General features: G+C 47.5%; 1 protein-coding gene across 1 annotated transcript in view; it reads right to left on the bottom strand.

The window, feature by feature from the left end:
* LOC147002819 (uncharacterized) overlaps positions 1-18929 on the bottom strand; it is a 52390-nt gene that overhangs the window by 11460 nt on the left and 22001 nt on the right. Inside the window, exons 4-7 of the mRNA XM_085841109.1 lie at positions 17929-18045; positions 11385-11520; positions 11271-11324; positions 4714-4787 (exon numbers count right to left, since the gene is read on the bottom strand). Of these exons, the coding sequence (XP_085697235.1) occupies positions 4714-4787; positions 11271-11324; positions 11385-11520; positions 17929-18045 (381 nt within the window). The remainder of the gene's footprint in view (positions 1-4713; positions 4788-11270; positions 11325-11384; positions 11521-17928; positions 18046-18929) is intronic.

The following is an 18929-nucleotide window of genomic DNA, read 5'->3' as shown; positions in this document are numbered from 1 at the left end:
GCTTGATTCCATGATAGGAGGTATGGAGATATAAAGTCCAGGGTGTTACCCCTGTGCAGCAGGACAGTGAAAGTCACTATGTATTTTCTGCTCTCCTGGAACACACATGGTGGTACTGAATTTCTGTTGTGGATAACCCTGTTATTGATTGTATTTTCATGCTAATTCCATTTTCCCAGGAGGGGTTGTGGACAAGGAGTGAATCACATACATGGGTGATTTCTGGTGAACTTTCTCCCCACCTTCACTTGTAAAGTAAATGTTTGAGCCAGTGATCGGGCAGTGGAAGGGAAGGTGGAGCTGAAAAGTTGGGAGGAGAAGGGAGAGAGGAGAGAGGAGAAGGAAGATGGAGGAAGAGGAAGAAGATCCAGGTTCTGCAAGGCTTTAAATAGCCACAGGTAGCTATGAAAAGGATAGGGTAATTGAGATAACTTGTCTAATCTAGGTGGTCACCTTGTATCATTATCAATTGGCCTTGAAGTTATTGTGTGGGCATCTTGTGAATTGAGACTTTATTGATATATAAATCTGACTGATTAACTATAAGCTTCAGAGTTTTGATTTACTGGGTTAAGGGGATTTGTGACTACTAGCACAGGGAGTGGATGGCTAATAAGCTATGAAGAGCGCTGAGGCACACAAACTGGAGCTGCAAAGACCACTGCATTGGACTAGCCTAGAGGCAGAGGGACGGCAGGCAGAGAGTGGCTAGGTATAGTGTGAGATGGTGGCATTTTTAAAAATATTTCCCACAACATATTTCCCTTCAAATGGAATGGAAATGGAGCCAAATGACCTCCTTTGGTCAACATGGTCATCCTGTGCTGCAGAGGCCTTAAGAGACTTGTGGCTTACCACACTTGCCATGGGCCTCAGTCTCCAAAAGTGTGTTTAGGGTTTTTTTTTTTGGACTCTGAAATTTCTATTTAGTGTACCTTGGACTCAACAGAAAACCAATAGCTCAACAGATACCCAAAGTGCAAGACATTTGCACCTTCCCTAGCAATGAAGCCCCCCCACCAAAAAAAAAAAAAAAAAAAAAAAAAAACCTAAGCCAGAACTCTGAAAGACAAAGCCTTCCACCAAATTGCAGTGGCCAACATGGCTGGGAATGAATCCTCACAAGTCAACAGAGTCCACACTTGCAGAAGCATAATATTCTGGTTGTGTTAACTCAGGAGAAACATACTGAGCCTATGGGCGAGGCAGAAGCAGCGGTATTGGGGAGAACTCTACTGTGGTTTGTGAAATGTGCAAATGTCAAGCTTCTGCAGGCTCTGTGCTCCCCAGACAACATCCAAATACTAGTCCTTGCAGACTTAACATGTGTTAATACAAACTGGGACAAAATGCAACCTGCCCCACAAAGTCCCCAAAGTAACCCAGCAGTGAATTTCTGGCTCCTTCCCTTGTGTGCTTCTTAACTTATTTCACAATAAAATTCCTTTCTCATCATGTCTAACATAAATTGTGTGTGTCTGTGTTGTGTGCATGTGTGTGTGAAGTGTGCATGTGACCATGTGTGCACATGTGTGGGTGGGTGTGAATGTGGGAATAGGGACAGTTTTTGAACTATATTTATTTATAGGCCAATATTGTCTCTTTTTTTATCCATTTCTTTAAAGTGTCTTGTGAAATAATTTGTTCACTATAACATTTAGGATAAAAGCCTAAGTGGTTGTTCAATAATGCTTAAACTACTAGGTGGTTGTTCTATAGAGCTTTATCTGCAAGAAAATTAAATAAAATGCCAGCTCGTTATTTCAACTCTGGGTGGAACAATTTGGCTCTGCAGATCCCAAATGGAGACAGAAGCTCAGAAAGCAAATCTCATCCCAGGACTTAGACCAGATAACCAGTTCTCTACAGCAAGCATCTCAGAGAACCTGAAGCATCTAAAACAGTCACCTGATTGTACACTTTGAAAAAACCATGATGACTGGATCATAAAAATGAAGGACACATTACACAATTGTTTTGAAGGCTACAGAGATTTTGTTGAGAGTTTTCTTCCAAAACAAATGGTACCTACCCTGCATCCTGACCAGCACTGTTATTACAAGTATGGCCGGCCAGTCCTTGCTGTTTGTTTTGTTCTGTGTTTTAAACAGGCTGTTCATATGCTATCTCAGGCATCTTGGAATTTGCTACATAGGCCTGACTGACCTCCAACTGAAAGAGATCAGCCTACCTCAGCCTCAAGTGCTAGGGTTCAAGGCTTGTGCCACCAGGATTGTCAACCCCTAGCATTTCTCCTAAGTTCTGTAGTGAAAAGTCAGGTCCTCTTGCTTCCCAGACAAACATGTTCTCAACTAAGGAATCTCCTTAGTTCCCTCCCTTCCCTGCACTGCCCTGCCCTCCCCTCTCCTGCCATCCCCTCTCCTGCCCTACCTTTCCCTTCCACTTCCCTCTCTTTCCTCTCCCCTCCCTTAGACTTTTCTCCCCTGCCCACTCCTCCCCTTCCCTTTCTTTCCCTTTATTCTCTACATTAACAAACCAAACTGTATAGAAAGTCAAGCTCTTCTGGCTAACACCATATGAGCTTGGATGCTCCTAGCTTGTGCTTCCTGCTGGCCAAGACTGTCTTTGGCATTTTGGCACCACATCAAGATATAGATGCATCTGCTCAAACTAGATAAGGAGAGAGGGGGGAGTGAAACACCTCAAGGAGGAAGAGAACCTTCAGCTGGAGCCACACTGTGGTTTCTGGAGGAAGAGCATGGAACTGCATCCCCCTGCTCTGAACTTGGGCAGGAATCTAGACAATCTAGGATTTTAAACAAAATTGCATTAGGCATAACTGGGTAGCTGGGATACTCCCTATGTCTACTACTGCATAATAACCCAACAGGCCTAGAATGTGCCTTATAGACAGAAATACTATGTGGAGAGGAACAGAGCTCTGGGATCAAGTCTTCTGACTGTTTCAGTTCATGCTGAATGTTACTGCAATGCATTGAGCAGATTGGATGGAGCCCAGCAGATATTAGAACTGAGCCCAGGATCCAGAACTACAGAATCAGTCCCTACATCAGACATCTACAGGCCATGACTACAGTGCTCTGACTCTCCTTCAGCAAGAAAGAAACCTTTGGGAGGCAGTGTTCATCCAGGCCTGCTCGAGCACACCTCTAATCCCAGCCCTGGAGAGGCTGAGACAGGGGAGAAAGCTGCAGTATCCAGGCCAGGCAGAGCTATAGGGTGGGTTCATGGTTTTTCCTTTTAACGAACGAAGTCTGCCAAGATGGTTCAGTGGGTAAATGTGCTTGAAATGAACTGGAGTGTGAGCCCCCAAATCCAAGATGAAAGGAGAAACCATCTCATGAATCATGTATGTAATGTATATGTATAAATGTATGTGTGTAAAAACGTCAATATCACTAAATAAGATTAAGTTTATTTAATTAAAGAAAAATAACCTTGCTGTCATATTGAGGTGCCTAATTATAGGACAGTACCTTTGCTCTCCCCAACCCTATAACTGAGTTCTGGGCTCCCTTTCCTAAGTGAATCATGTGTTCCCATTCCTCAGTGGCTCTGGTTTTACTGCCATCCCTACGAGGTCCTGAGGAGCAGGACCAGGTCTTTACATACTGTGCTTTCTTTTGCTTAGAACACAGGATTCTCATGAAGAAATGTCATCATGTCTGATGGCCCAGGGGCCTGTGAGGGTTTTAGAGGACATGCTGGGTGCCTAGGCCCTCTCTACTCTTGACAAGCCAGTTTTGTGTCCCTAGCAGGCAGCTCCATCTACCTGCCACCTGCTGGAAGCTACATGAAATTGACCATCAAAAGGAATTGGTGAGGTGGACTTGTGTAAGCTGTGAGATCTGCAGGTCACTCACAACCAAGAGAAGAAAATCAGACCCTTGAAAAGGAAGTCATCTGAGGGCTGGGTCTGACACAGCTTGGAGCTGTCACAGCTACAGGGCCTCTGTTGGCCTGGCAGTCCAGTGTCCCACTGAAGAAATCTAGTAAGCCTTGAATAGAGAGGAATCCAAGAGAGGGAGGAGACAGGAAGAAGGAGAAGTGAGACAGGAGACATTAGCTGCCCAGCACCACCATCAGACTGGTGGAGTCCCACACAGACCTGCAGGAAAATGAGGAAACCATGAGTGAGAGCAAGGGACAGGGAGGGATGAAAGAATGAGGCATGCTTGCATTGGTCCATGGGATGTGTTTATTAGTATGTGACTTTCAACTTCAGATAAAGCAGGGATTGCTATTCCTTGGCTGACAAGTCCAAGTAAGTCTGAATGCTCACCTTATTGCAGGAGGTGGGTGGGCTGTGGTGAGGGCACTAGAGGTAGCTTGACTGCAGAGGAGAATTTGTTAGCTCACAGTAGATGAGCAGATGGCCTCTTCATGGCACTAAAATCCAATTCTGAGTTGAAGCTGTGGGAAGCAGGAGTGCTAAGGGAACATGCAGGATAATCAGGAACCTGGTGATAAACTGGAGGCCACAGCTGAGGAAGGCAGTTCAGAGGGGCAGGGTCAAGTTGAGAATCTTACATTTTTGCCTTGGCAATACATGGAGACATTGCAGCCAGCATCAGCAGTTGTCCTGACAGCAGGAAGACCCGCAGCCTGATGAACAGCAGGGCTTGCAGCAGCTGGACTGACAGCAGCAGGGCTTACAGCAGCTGGACTGACAGCAGCAGGGCTTGCAGCAGCTGGACTGACAGCAAGAAGATCCACAGCCTGAAGAGCAACAGGGTTTGCAGCAGCTGGACTGGCAGCAGCAGGGCTTGCAGCAGCTAGACTGACAGCAGCAGGGCTTGCAGCAGCTGGACTGACAGCAGGAAGACCCACAGCCTGAAGTGCAGCAGGGTTTGCAGCAGCTGGACTGGCAGCAGCAGGGTTTGCAGCCTCCACAGCTGGAGCAGGAACAGACAGGCACACAGCAACACACAGGTTTGCAACAGCTGGAGCCACAGCCCCCACAGCTGGAGCCACAGCTGCCACAGCCTCCACAGCTGGAGCCACAGCCTCCACAGCTGGAGCCACAGCCTCCACAGCTGGAGCAGGAACAGACAGGAACACAACAGCATACAGGCTTACAGCAACACACAGGCTTGCAACAGCTGGAGCCACAGCCCCCACAGCTGGAGCCACAGCCTCCACATCCAGAGCCACAGCCCCCACAGCTGGAGCCACAGCCTCCTGAACAGCCACAGCAGGTCATGGTTCTAGTGTTTGGTTGAGGGTGGAGTAAATCAGAGGAGCAGATGGAGAGGAAGGTGTGCTGGTGTGGAGCCTTCTGACCCTGGGGTCTTTATATCTCTGCCCAAGTCAGGTGTGAGGCTGACCATGCTCTCTTCCTGGATCCTGGATGTGTCATAGCTTAGGAATCTCTTGTGTATGGTGTTGTCTGGTCCTATATATTACTTGTTTCCCTATTCCTTTCTCACCCAGACTACCTCATCTTCCCACAAATGTTCCCATTAACTTGTAAACATTAACAAGTGTCCATCAGAAGACGCCCAGTCCCCTTCTTTTGAGCTGTAGAGAGACATGGGCAAGCCTTGCTCCCATCCCATCACTAGCACTTCCTGCTGTTTGTGTGCCTGCCTCCTGGTTTTCAGGCTCCATTTGCCCAACTCAGCACTCACTCTCATCAGTCTGTAACATTGGTGGCTTCCTCCACTGAACTGAGACCTGTGACTCACAGGTCACTTGATCATCTTCTTCTCCTGGGCTATGCTAGACCTTGGTATCCACGAGTGTGATTTGAGGGAACTACCCCATCCTTTCTTCCCAACATGACTTTCCTTTCTTAGAAAATATCATCCTGTGTAAGTGTAGTGTTTTACAACAAACTTTAGCTGATCCTGGACATGTATGTCTTTCATCCCAGCAGCTGGGAGACAGAGGCAGACTGATCTCTGTGAGTTCTAAGCTAGCTGGGTCTTTATAGAGAGTTACAGGTCAGTCAGAGTTACACAGTCACAGCACAGATCTAAATCTAGAGGGCAGGGTCTGAATTCCCAGGTTCTTCTACCTTATTCCAGTGAGTTGTATGGACCCATGGGCAGGTAAAGGAAAGGAAGGGATTGATTCCTGGGGAAGATTCCACCTTAGGAGAGCCATGAGAATGATGGGGTGGTAATGGGCAGGACCATACTTTGACCAGGACTGCTTAGATATGGACACCTCCCCTCCATCTAAATCTGAATATCAAGTCAGGACCCCAGGGAGTGGACCTCTCTGTTCCCCTTTCAATGTGGCCACCCATACTAAGTGTCTCTTCTCTGGGTCTTGTTATTACTAGTCTGTGTAACTGTGCTGTGGAGGAAGGGTGGTTGAGCCTTGATTGTTGGAGCACCAGGGTCCAACCTCCAGATCCTAAGTATTTCACTGAGGATGTTGGTGGACAGTCAGGATATGCTCACAGCATGGGGCCCAGGGTTGGAGGGAGCTATAGGGACCCACCCTGGGGCAGAATTACTCTGCCTGACAGAATTTCTCATCTTCCCCCTCAGCCAGCATCAGTTATTTCGACCTCTACAGGATAAAACCATTTTTTATTTTTGAGCTTACCAGGTACTGGATCTTGTAGAGCAAGCTTGGTTTTTAGTAAGTGCCTACTATAAACTCCTAGTTTGGTTGCATGTTAGTGAGAGACTTCAGTGTAGGATGACAGTCAGGGGTCCTGTTTTGTTTTGTTTTGTTTTGTTTTGTTTTGTTTTGTTTTGTTTTGTTTGTTTTGTTTTGTTTATCTGTATGAGGACATAGATGGTCATGCTAAAGATATGTTTGAATGAATGCTAAATTTAATTTCTTATAGCAAGGATGTAGGAGAACTGAGGGTCACCAAAGCAATGAATGTAAATTTATTAAGAAAAAGTGAGAAATAACTCACATGACTGGTAGGGGCCCACTAAGCTTTTCTGAGGCTCATAATGCAGACTGGATCAATGTACTTTGAGATGGGCCATTTTTGAGAGCATCACAGGCTGAAGCAATAAGCAATGTACACTTGCAATGGAGGCTTCCTCTGACCAGTTCAGGAGTTACCTGATCACTCAGTGGAGGGTCCATTAGCCTAGGTCATGATCCACCAGAGCTCTCAGATGTCTTGCTGTCTAGGAGAAGTTACAATGTGTCTCAGTCTCCAAAGGTGTGTTTGGTTTAGTTTAGCCCTCTGGAATTTGTATTCCTATTAAGTTTCTCTCTAGTTGGCATTCCTTGGGCTCAACAGATAATCAAAGACCAAGGCATTCGCACTTTCCCCAGCAAGTGACCACCCCACCCCCCTCCCCCAAATTAGCCACAACTCTGAAAGACAAAGCCTTTCACCAGGTGGGAGTGGCCAAAATGGTTGGGAATGAATCCTCTCAGGTCAACAGAGTCCATACCCACAGAATCACAAGGTTTCAGTTGTCATCACTCAGGAGAAACATACTGAGGCATTGGGAATGGCTATGCAGAAGCAGAGGTATTGGGGAGAGCTCTGCTGTGGTTTGTGAGCTGTGCAACTATCAAGCTTCTGCATGCTCTGTGCTCCCCAGGAAACATCCAATTATCAGACATTGCAGACTCAGCCTGTGCTAAGGGAAACCCAGGCTAAATGTGACCTGCCCTCAAAATCACCAAGTAACCCAGCAGAGAGCCTCTGGCTCCTCAGTGTTTCTTAACTTACATCACCATAAACTTCCTTTCTCATCATGTCTGGTGTGTGTGTGTGTGTGTGTGTGTGTGTGTATACACATGTGGGTATGTGGGAATATGGGAATTGGGGACAGTTTTTGAAGTATAATAATTTTCAGGACAGTATTGTCTCTTGATCCATTTCATTGGAAGTGATTTGCAAAAAACAAGAATTTAATAGTTTGTTATAACATTCATTTTGGATTAGAAATGTATGGGTTCTTGTATTGGGCTTCATCTGCAAGAAAAGTAAATAAAATGCAAGCTCGTTATTTCAATATTTGCGGAATACTTTGGATCTGCTGCTTCCAAATGGAGAGGGAGGCTCAGAAAGCAAATCTCATCCCAGGCTTTAGACCAGATAACCAGTTCTCTACAGCAAGCATCTCAGAGAAACTAAAGCATGGAGAAAAGTTAACTGAGGGCACACTTTGACCAAAATATAAGGTAAAGGTTATATTTCACAAGTTTTTGAACTCTCATCAGAGATTTGTTGAGAGTTTTTTTTCCAAAAGAAATGCTTCCTACACAGCATCCCACCCAGCACTGGGATTATAAGCATGCCCCACCAGTCCTGGCTCTTTTGCTTTTTTGTTTGTTTGTTTGTTGTCTTTGAAAATAGCCTGTTCATTCCATATCATGGAGCATCTTAGAACTTGATACATAGACTTGGCAGGCCTGGCACCCCTGGCATTTCACTTAGGTTCTGTAGTGCAAAGTAGTCCTCTTGCTTACCAGGCAAACTTGTTCCCAAATGAGGAGTCTCCTTAGTTTTCCTTCCCTCCCCCTCAACCCTGCTCCCTTCCCCTCTCTCCCCCTTCCTTTACTTCCTTTCCCTTCCCTCTCCTCCCCTCCCCTCCCACCTTCTCCCATCATCCTATTCCCTTCTCCCATCTCCCCTCTCTCCTCTCCCTCCACTCCTTTCCTTCCCATCACACCTCACCCTCCCCTCTCTCCCTCCTCTTCCCTTCCCTCTCCTCCACTCCTCCCCTCCCTCCACCTCTCCCCTCCCTCCTCTCCCATCCCTTCCTCTCCCCTCCTATACCAGCTTCTCATCTTCCCTTCCCTTTCCTCACTTAGCCTCCTCTCTCCTCCCCTCACCCTTCTTTCCTGTATCTCCTCTCTCCTTAGCTCCACTTCCCTTCCCTTTTCTTCCCTTCCATTTTCTTCTATCCCCTTAACTCTTCTCTCCCCAACTCCCCTCTCTTCCCATACTTTTCCTCACCTTCCCTTTCCCTCCCCTGTCCTCCCCTTCCTTCCCCTCTCAGCCCTCCCCTTCCTTCCTCTCTCCCTTCTACCCTTCTACCCTCCGGTTTCCCCTCTTCTCTTCTCTTCTCTACTCTTCTCTTCTCTTCTCTTCTCTTCTCTTTTTTCTCTTCTCTTGCTTCCACTACCCTCCTCTCCCCTTCCCTCTCCTCCCTCCATCTCCACTCCCCTGGGCTTCCCTTCTCTCTATTCCCTACATTAACAAACCAAACTGCATAGAAAATGACTCTCTTCCTCCAGCTAACAACAGATGAGCTTGGATCCTCCTAGCTTGTGCTTCCTGCTGGCCAAGGCTGCCTTTGGTATTTTGGCATCTGCATCCTGTTATAGCTGCTCTTCCTCAAACAAATTAGGAGAGAGAGACAGGAGTTCAAACAGCACACAGAGTAGGAGAACCTTTAATGGAAGAACCTCTCACGCCGCCACCGTGTGGCTGCTGGAGGAACAGCAAGGAGTGGCTTCTCAATGCTCAGTCCCTGCCAGGAATCTAGACATATTTACACACAATTGCATTAAGTGTCACTGGGCAACTGGGATAATCCCTATGTCTACTACTGGACAATAACCCAACAGTCCTAGAATGTGCCTTATAAACAGAAATACTTCACTATGTGGAGAGGAACTGAGCTCTGGGATCAAGTCTTCTGACAGTGTTTCAGTTCATGCTGAATGTTACTGCAATGCATTGAGCAGATTGGATGGAACCCAGCAGACATTAGAGCTGAGCCCAGGATCCAGAACTGCAGAATCAGTCCCTAGGTCAGACCTGTAAAGGCCATGACCACAGTGCCCGTGCTCTGCTTCAGCAAGAAAGAAACTTTGGGAGGCAGTGTTCATCCAGGCCTGCTGGAGCACACCTGTAATCCCAGCACTGGAGAGGTTGAGATAGGGGAGAAAGCTACAGTTTCCAGACCAGGCTGAGCTACAGGGAGGGTTCATGGTTTTTCCTTTTAAAGAAAAAAGTCTGCCAAGGTGGCTCAGTGGGTAAATGCGCTTGAAATGAACTGGAGTTTGAGCCCCCAAATCCAAGATGAAAGGAGAAACCATCTCATGAATCATGTATGTATGTATGTAATGTATATATATAAATGTATGTGTGTATAAAAGTCAATATCACTAAATAAGATTAACTTTAATTATTTAAAGAAAAATAACCTTGCTGTCATATTGAGGTGCCTAATTATAGGACAGTACCTTTGGTCTCCCCAACCTTATATCTGAGTTCCAGGCTCCCTTTCCCAAGTGCATCACGTGTTCCCAGTCCTCAGAGTGACAACAGTTTCACTGCCACCCCTACAAGGTCCTTAGGAGCAGGACCAGGTCTTTACATACTGTGCTTTCTTTTGATTAGGACACAGGATTCTCATGAAGAATGGTCTTCATATCTTATGGCCCAGGGCCTGTTGAGGGTTTTAGAGGACATGCAGGGTGCCTAGGCCCTCTCTACTCTTAACAAGCCAGTTTTGTGTCCCTAGCAGGCAGCTCCATCTACCTGCCACCTGCTGGAAGCTACGTGAAATTGACCATGAAAAGGAATTGGTGAGGGGGACATGTATAAGCTGTGAGATCTGCAGGTCACTCACAACCAAGAGAAGTAAATCAGAGCCTTGAAAAGGAAGTCATCTGAGGACTGGGTCTGACACAGCTTGGAGCTGTCACAGCTACAGGGCCTCTGTTGGCCTGGCAGTCCAGTGTCCCTCTGAACAAATCTAGTAAGCCTTGAATAGAGAGGAATCCCAAGAGAGGGAGAAGACAGGAAGAAGGAAATGTGAGGCAGGTGATATTAACAGCCCCAGCACCACCATCAGGCTGGTGGAGTCCCACACAGACCTGCAGGAAAATGAGGAAACCATGGAGTGAGAGTGAGCAACAGGATAAATGAATGAGGCATGCTTGCATTGGTCCATGGGATTTGTTTATTAGTTTGTGATTTTCAACTTAGGATAAAGCAGGGATTGCTATTCCTTGGCTGACAAGTCCAAGTAAGTCTGAATGCTCACCTTATTGCAGGAGGTGGGTGGGCTTGGTGAGGGCACTAGAGGTAGCTTGACTGCAGAGGAGAATTTGTTAGCTCACAGTAGATGAGCAGATGGCCTCTTCATGGCACTAAAATCCAATTCTGAGTTGAAGCTGTGGGAAGCAGGAGTGCTAAGGGAACATGCAGGATAATCAGGAACCTGGTGATAAACTGGAGGCCACAGCTGAGGAAGGCAGTTCAGAGGGGCAGGGTCAAGTTGAGAATCTTACATTTTTGCCTTGGCAATACATGGAGACATTGCAGCCAGCATCAGCAGTTGTCCTGACAGCAGGAAGACCCGCAGCCTGATGAACAGCAGGGCTTGCAGCAGCTGGACTGACAGCAGCAGGGCTTACAGCAGCTGGACTGACAGCAGCAGGGCTTGCAGCAGCTGGACTGACAGCAAGAAGATCCACAGCCTGAAGAGCAACAGGGTTTGCAGCAGCTGGACTGGCAGCAGCAGGGCTTGCAGCAGCTAGACTGACAGCAGCAGGGCTTGCAGCAGCTGGACTGACAGCAGGAAGACCCACAGCCTGAAGTGCAGCAGGGTTTGCAGCAGCTGGACTGGCAGCAGCAGGGTTTGCAGCCTCCACAGCTGGAGCAGGAACAGACAGGCACACAGCAACACACAGGTTTGCAACAGCTGGAGCCACAGCCCCCACAGCTGGAGCCACAGCTGCCACAGCCTCCACAGCTGGAGCCACAGCCTCCACAGCTGGAGCCACAGCCTCCACAGCTGGAGCAGGAACAGACAGGAACACAACAGCATACAGGCTTACAGCAACACACAGGCTTGCAACAGCTGGAGCCACAGCCCCCACAGCTGGAGCCACAGCCTCCACATCCAGAGCCACAGCCCCCACAGCTGGAGCCACAGCCTCCTGAACAGCCACAGCAGGTCATGGTTCTAGTGTTTGGTTGAGGGTGGAGTAAATCAGAGGAGCAGATGGAGAGGAAGGTGTGCTGGTGTGGAGCCTTCTGACCCTGGGGTCTTTATATCTCTGCCCAAGTCAGGTGTGAGGCTGACCATGCTCTCTTCCTGGATCCTGGATGTGTCATAGCTTAGGAATCTCTTGTGTATGGTGTTGTCTGGTCCTATATATTACTTGTTTCCCTATTCCTTTCTCACCCAGACTACCTCATCTTCCCACAAATGTTCCCATTAACTTGTAAACATTAACAAGTGTCCATCAGAAGACGCCCAGTCCCCTTCTTTTGAGCTGTAGAGAGACATGGGCAAGCCTTGCTCCCATCCCATCACTAGCACTTCCTGCTGTTTGTGTGCCTGCCTCCTGGTTTTCAGGCTCCATTTGCCCAACTCAGCACTCACTCTCATCAGTCTGTAACATTGGTGGCTTCCTCCACTGAACTGAGACCTGTGACTCACAGGTCACTTGATCATCTTCTTCTCCTGGGCTATGCTAGACCTTGGTATCCACGAGTGTGATTTGAGGGAACTACCCCATCCTTTCTTCCCAACATGACTTTCCTTTCTTAGAAAATATCATCCTGTGTAAGTGTAGTGTTTTACAACAAACTTTAGCTGATCCTGGACATGTATGTCTTTCATCCCAGCAGCTGGGAGACAGAGGCAGACTGATCTCTGTGAGTTCTAAGCTAGCTGGGTCTTTATAGAGAGTTACAGGTCAGTCAGAGTTACACAGTCACAGCACAGATCTAAATCTAGAGGGCAGGGTCTGAATTCCCAGGTTCTTCTACCTTATTCCAGTGAGTTGTATGGACCCATGGGCAGGTAAAGGAAAGGAAGGGATTGATTCCTGGGGAAGATTCCACCTTAGGAGAGCCATGAGAATGATGGGGTGGTAATGGGCAGGACCATACTTTGACCAGGACTGCTTAGATATGGACACCTCCCCTCCATCTAAATCTGAATATCAAGTCAGGACCCCAGGGAGTGGACCTCTCTGTTCCCCTTTCAATGTGGCCACCCATACTAAGTGTCTCTTCTCTGGGTCTTGTTATTACTAGTCTGTGTAACTGTGCTGTGGAGGAAGGGTGGTTGAGCCTTGATTGTTGGAGCACCAGGGTCCAACCTCCAGATCCTAAGTATTTCACTGAGGATGTTGGTGGACAGTCAGGATATGCTCACAGCATGGGGCCCAGGGTTGGAGGGAGCTATAGGGACCCACCCTGGGGCAGAATTACTCTGCCTGACAGAATTTCTCATCTTCCCCCTCAGCCAGCATCAGTTATTTCGACCTCTACAGGATAAAACCATTTTTTATTTTTGAGCTTACCAGGTACTGGATCTTGTAGAGCAAGCTTGGTTTTTAGTAAGTGCCTACTATAAACTCCTAGTTTGGTTGCATGTTAGTGAGAGACTTCAGTGTAGGATGACAGTCAGGGGTCCTGTTTTGTTTTGTTTTGTTTTGTTTTGTTTTGTTTTGTTTTGTTTGTTTTGTTTTGTTTATCTGTATGAGGACATAGATGGTCATGCTAAAGATATGTTTGAATGAATGCTAAATTTAATTTCTTATAGCAAGGATGTAGGAGAACTGAGGGTCACCAAAGCAATGAATGTAAATTTATTAAGAAAAAGTGAGAAATAACTCACATGACTGGTAGGGGCCCACTAAGCTTTTCTGAGGCTCATAATGCAGACTGGATCAATGTACTTTGAGATGGGCCATTTTTGAGAGCATCACAGGCTGAAGCAATAAGCAATGTACACTTGCAATGGAGGCTTCCTCTGACCAGTTCAGGAGTTACCTGATCACTCAGTGGAGGGTCCATTAGCCTAGGTCATGATCCACCAGAGCTCTCAGATGTCTTGCTGTCTAGGAGAAGTTACAATGTGTCTCAGTCTCCAAAGGTGTGTTTGGTTTAGTTTAGCCCTCTGGAATTTGTATTCCTATTAAGTTTCTCTCTAGTTGGCATTCCTTGGGCTCAACAGATAATCAAAGACCAAGGCATTCGCACTTTCCCCAGCAAGTGACCACCCCACCCCCCTCCCCCAAATTAGCCACAACTCTGAAAGACAAAGCCTTTCACCAGGTGGGAGTGGCCAAAATGGTTGGGAATGAATCCTCTCAGGTCAACAGAGTCCATACCCACAGAATCACAAGGTTTCAGTTGTCATCACTCAGGAGAAACATACTGAGGCATTGGGAATGGCTATGCAGAAGCAGAGGTATTGGGGAGAGCTCTGCTGTGGTTTGTGAGCTGTGCAACTATCAAGCTTCTGCATGCTCTGTGCTCCCCAGGAAACATCCAATTATCAGACATTGCAGACTCAGCCTGTGCTAAGGGAAACCCAGGCTAAATGTGACCTGCCCTCAAAATCACCAAGTAACCCAGCAGAGAGCCTCTGGCTCCTCAGTGTTTCTTAACTTACATCACCATAAACTTCCTTTCTCATCATGTCTGGTGTGTGTGTGTGTGTGTGTGTGTGTGTATACACATGTGGGTATGTGGGAATATGGGAATTGGGGACAGTTTTTGAAGTATAATAATTTTCAGGACAGTATTGTCTCTTGATCCATTTCATTGGAAGTGATTTGCAAAAAACAAGAATTTAATAGTTTGTTATAACATTCATTTTGGATTAGAAATGTATGGGTTCTTGTATTGGGCTTCATCTGCAAGAAAAGTAAATAAAATGCAAGCTCGTTATTTCAATATTTGCGGAATACTTTGGATCTGCTGCTTCCAAATGGAGAGGGAGGCTCAGAAAGCAAATCTCATCCCAGGCTTTAGACCAGATAACCAGTTCTCTACAGCAAGCATCTCAGAGAAACTAAAGCATGGAGAAAAGTTAACTGAGGGCACACTTTGACCAAAATATAAGGTAAAGGTTATATTTCACAAGTTTTTGAACTCTCATCAGAGATTTGTTGAGAGTTTTTTTTCCAAAAGAAATGCTTCCTACACAGCATCCCACCCAGCACTGGGATTATAAGCATGCCCCACCAGTCCTGGCTCTTTTGCTTTTTTGTTTGTTTGTTTGTTGTCTTTGAAAATAGCCTGTTCATTCCATATCATGGAGCATCTTAGAACTTGATACATAGACTTGGCAGGCCTGGCACCCCTGGCATTTCACTTAGGTTCTGTAGTGCAAAGTAGTCCTCTTGCTTACCAGGCAAACTTGTTCCCAAATGAGGAGTCTCCTTAGTTTTCCTTCCCTCCCCCTCAACCCTGCTCCCTTCCCCTCTCTCCCCCTTCCTTTACTTCCTTTCCCTTCCCTCTCCTCCCCTCCCCTCCCACCTTCTCCCATCATCCTATTCCCTTCTCCCATCTCCCCTCTCTCCTCTCCCTCCACTCCTTTCCTTCCCATCACACCTCACCCTCCCCTCTCTCCCTCCTCTTCCCTTCCCTCTCCTCCACTCCTCCCCTCCCTCCACCTCTCCCCTCCCTCCTCTCCCATCCCTTCCTCTCCCCTCCTATACCAGCTTCTCATCTTCCCTTCCCTTTCCTCACTTAGCCTCCTCTCTCCTCCCCTCACCCTTCTTTCCTGTATCTCCTCTCTCCTTAGCTCCACTTCCCTTCCCTTTTCTTCCCTTCCATTTTCTTCTATCCCCTTAACTCTTCTCTCCCCAACTCCCCTCTCTTCCCATACTTTTCCTCACCTTCCCTTTCCCTCCCCTGTCCTCCCCTTCCTTCCCCTCTCAGCCCTCCCCTTCCTTCCTCTCTCCCTTCTACCCTTCTACCCTCCGGTTTCCCCTCTTCTCTTCTCTTCTCTACTCTTCTCTTCTCTTCTCTTCTCTTCTCTTTTTTCTCTTCTCTTGCTTCCACTACCCTCCTCTCCCCTTCCCTCTCCTCCCTCCATCTCCACTCCCCTGGGCTTCCCTTCTCTCTATTCCCTACATTAACAAACCAAACTGCATAGAAAATGACTCTCTTCCTCCAGCTAACAACAGATGAGCTTGGATCCTCCTAGCTTGTGCTTCCTGCTGGCCAAGGCTGCCTTTGGTATTTTGGCATCTGCATCCTGTTATAGCTGCTCTTCCTCAAACAAATTAGGAGAGAGAGACAGGAGTTCAAACAGCACACAGAGTAGGAGAACCTTTAATGGAAGAACCTCTCACGCCGCCACCGTGTGGCTGCTGGAGGAACAGCAAGGAGTGGCTTCTCAATGCTCAGTCCCTGCCAGGAATCTAGACATATTTACACACAATTGCATTAAGTGTCACTGGGCAACTGGGATAATCCCTATGTCTACTACTGGACAATAACCCAACAGTCCTAGAATGTGCCTTATAAACAGAAATACTTCACTATGTGGAGAGGAACTGAGCTCTGGGATCAAGTCTTCTGACAGTGTTTCAGTTCATGCTGAATGTTACTGCAATGCATTGAGCAGATTGGATGGAACCCAGCAGACATTAGAGCTGAGCCCAGGATCCAGAACTGCAGAATCAGTCCCTAGGTCAGACCTGTAAAGGCCATGACCACAGTGCCCGGACTCTGCTTCAGCAAGAAAGAAACTTTGGGAGGCAGTGTTCATCCAGGCCTGCTGGAGCACACCTGTAATCCCAGCACTGGAGAGGTTGAGATAGGGGAGAAAGCTACAGTTTCCAGGCCAGGCTGAGCTACAGGGAGGGTTCATGGTTTTTCCTTTTAAAGAAAAAAGTCTGCCAAGGTGGCTCAGTGGGTAAATGCGCTTGAAATGAACTGGAGTTTGAGCCCCCAAATCCAAGATGAAAGGAGAAACCATCTCATGAATCATGTATGTATGTATGTAATGTATATATATAAATGTATGTGTGTATAAACGTCAATATCACTAAATAAGATTAACTTTAATTATTTAAAGAAAAATAACCTTGCTGTCATATTGAGGTGCCTAATTATAGGACAGTACCTTTGGTCTCCCCAACCTTATATCTGAGTTCCAGGCTTCCTTTCCCAAGTGCATCACGTGTTCCCAGTCCTCAGAGTGACAACAGTTTCACTGCCACCCCTACAAGGTCCTTAGGAGCAGGACCAGGTCTTTACATACTGTGCTTTCTTTTGCTTAGAACACAGGATTCTCATGAAGGATGGTCTTCATATCTGATGGCCCAGGGCCTGTGAGGGTTTTAGAGGACATGCTGGGTGCCTAGGCCCTCTCTACTCTTAACAAGCCAGTTTTGTGTCCCTAGCAGGCAGCTCCATATACCTGCCACCTGCTGGAAGCTACATGAAATTGACCATCAAAAGGAATTGGTGAGGTGGACATGTGTAAGCTGTGAGATCTGCAGGTCACTCACAACCAAGAGAAGAAAATCAGAGCCTTGAAAAGGAAGTCATCTGAGGGCTGGGTCTGAAACAGCTTGGAGCTGTCACAGCTACAGGGCCTCTGTTGGCCTGGCAGTCCAGTGTCCCTCTGAACAAATCTAGTAAGCCTTGAATAGAGAGGAATCCCAAGAGAGGGAGAAGACAGGAAGAAGGAGATGTGAGGCAGGAGACCTTAACTGCCCCAGCACCACCATCAGGCTGGTGGAGTCCCACACAGACCTGCAGGAAAATGAGGAAACCATGAGTGAGAGCGAGGGACAGGGAGGGATGAATGAATGAGGCATGTTTGCATTGGTCCATGGGATGTGTTTATTGGTTTGTGATTTTCAACTTAGGATAAAGCAGGGATTGCTATTCCTTGGCTGACAAGTCCAAGTAAGTCTGAATGCTCACCTTATTGCAGGAGGTGGGTGGGCTGTGGTGAGGGCACTAGAGGTAGCTTGACTGCAGAGGAGAATTGGTTAGCTCACAGTAGATGAGCAGATGGCCTCTTCATGGCACTAAAATCCAATTCTGAGTTGAAGCTGTGGGAAGCAGGAGTGCTAAGGGAACATGCAGGATAATCAGGAACCTGGTGATAAACTGGAGGCCACAGCTGAGGAAGGCAGTTCAGAGGGGCAGGGTCAAGTTGAGAATCTTAGATTTTTGCCTTGGCAATACATGGAGACATTGCAGCCAGCATCAGCAGCTGTCCTGACAGCAGGAAGACCCGCATCCTGATGAACAACAGGGCTTACAGCAGCTGGACTGACAGCAGCAGGGCTTGCAGCAGCTGGACTGACAGCAGCTGGACTGACAGCAGCAGGGCTTGCAGCAGCTGGACTGACAGCAGCAGGGCTTGCAGCAGCTGGACTGACAGCAGCAGGGCTTGCAGCCTCCATAGCTGGAACAGGAACAGACAGGCACACAGCAGCACACAGGCTTGCAGCAGCTGGAGCCACAGCCCCCACAGCTAGAGCCACAGCCTCCACAGCTGGAGCCACAGCCACCACAGTTGGAGCCACAGACACCACAGTTGGAGCAGGAACAGACAGGAACACAACAGCAAACTGGTTTACAACAGCAAACAGGCTTGCAGCAGCTGGAACCACAGCCTCCAGAGCCTCCACAGCCTGAGCCACAGCCCCCACAGCTGGAGCCACAGCCTCCACAGCTGGAGCCACAGCCTCCACAGCTGGAGCAGGAACACACAGGAACACAACAGCACACAGGCTTACAGCAACACACAGGTTTGCAGCAGCTGGAGCCACATCCCCCACAGCTTGAGCTACAGCCCCCACAGCTGGAGCCACAGCCTCCTGAGCAGCCACAGCAGGTCATGGTTCTGGTGTTTGGTTGAGGATGGTGTAGGTCAGAGGAGCAGGTGGAGAGGAAGGTGTGCAGGTGTGGAGCCTTCTGACCCTGGGGTCTTTATATCCCTGCCCAAGTCAGGTGTGAGGCTGCCCATGGTCACTTCCTGGATCCTGGATGTGTCATAGCTTAGGATTCTCTTCTGCATCCTGTTGTCTGATCCTATATATTCTGTTTTCCCTATACCTTTCCCAAGCAGACTGTGACATCTTCCAAGGAATGCTGCCTGTCAGTAAACATAAACAAGTGTTCAAACTACCACACAAGCCATCATTGCCTTGGTTTCTGCAAAGTGGTATCATCTCTCTTCATAAAGCATTTCCTTTCCCATAACTGTCTGAAGGGTCCAACAATTCATTGTTAAAAACAAACAAACAAACAAACAAACAAACAAAAAAAGTCCAGTCCC

The sequence above is a fragment of the Mus caroli genome, unplaced genomic scaffold (assembly GCF_978045245.1).
Source record: "Mus caroli unplaced genomic scaffold, Mus_caroli_1 scaffold_8, whole genome shotgun sequence".
NCBI lineage: Eukaryota > Metazoa > Chordata > Mammalia > Rodentia > Muridae > Mus > Mus caroli.
This window is presented reverse-complemented; position numbering and strand designations above follow the sequence as displayed.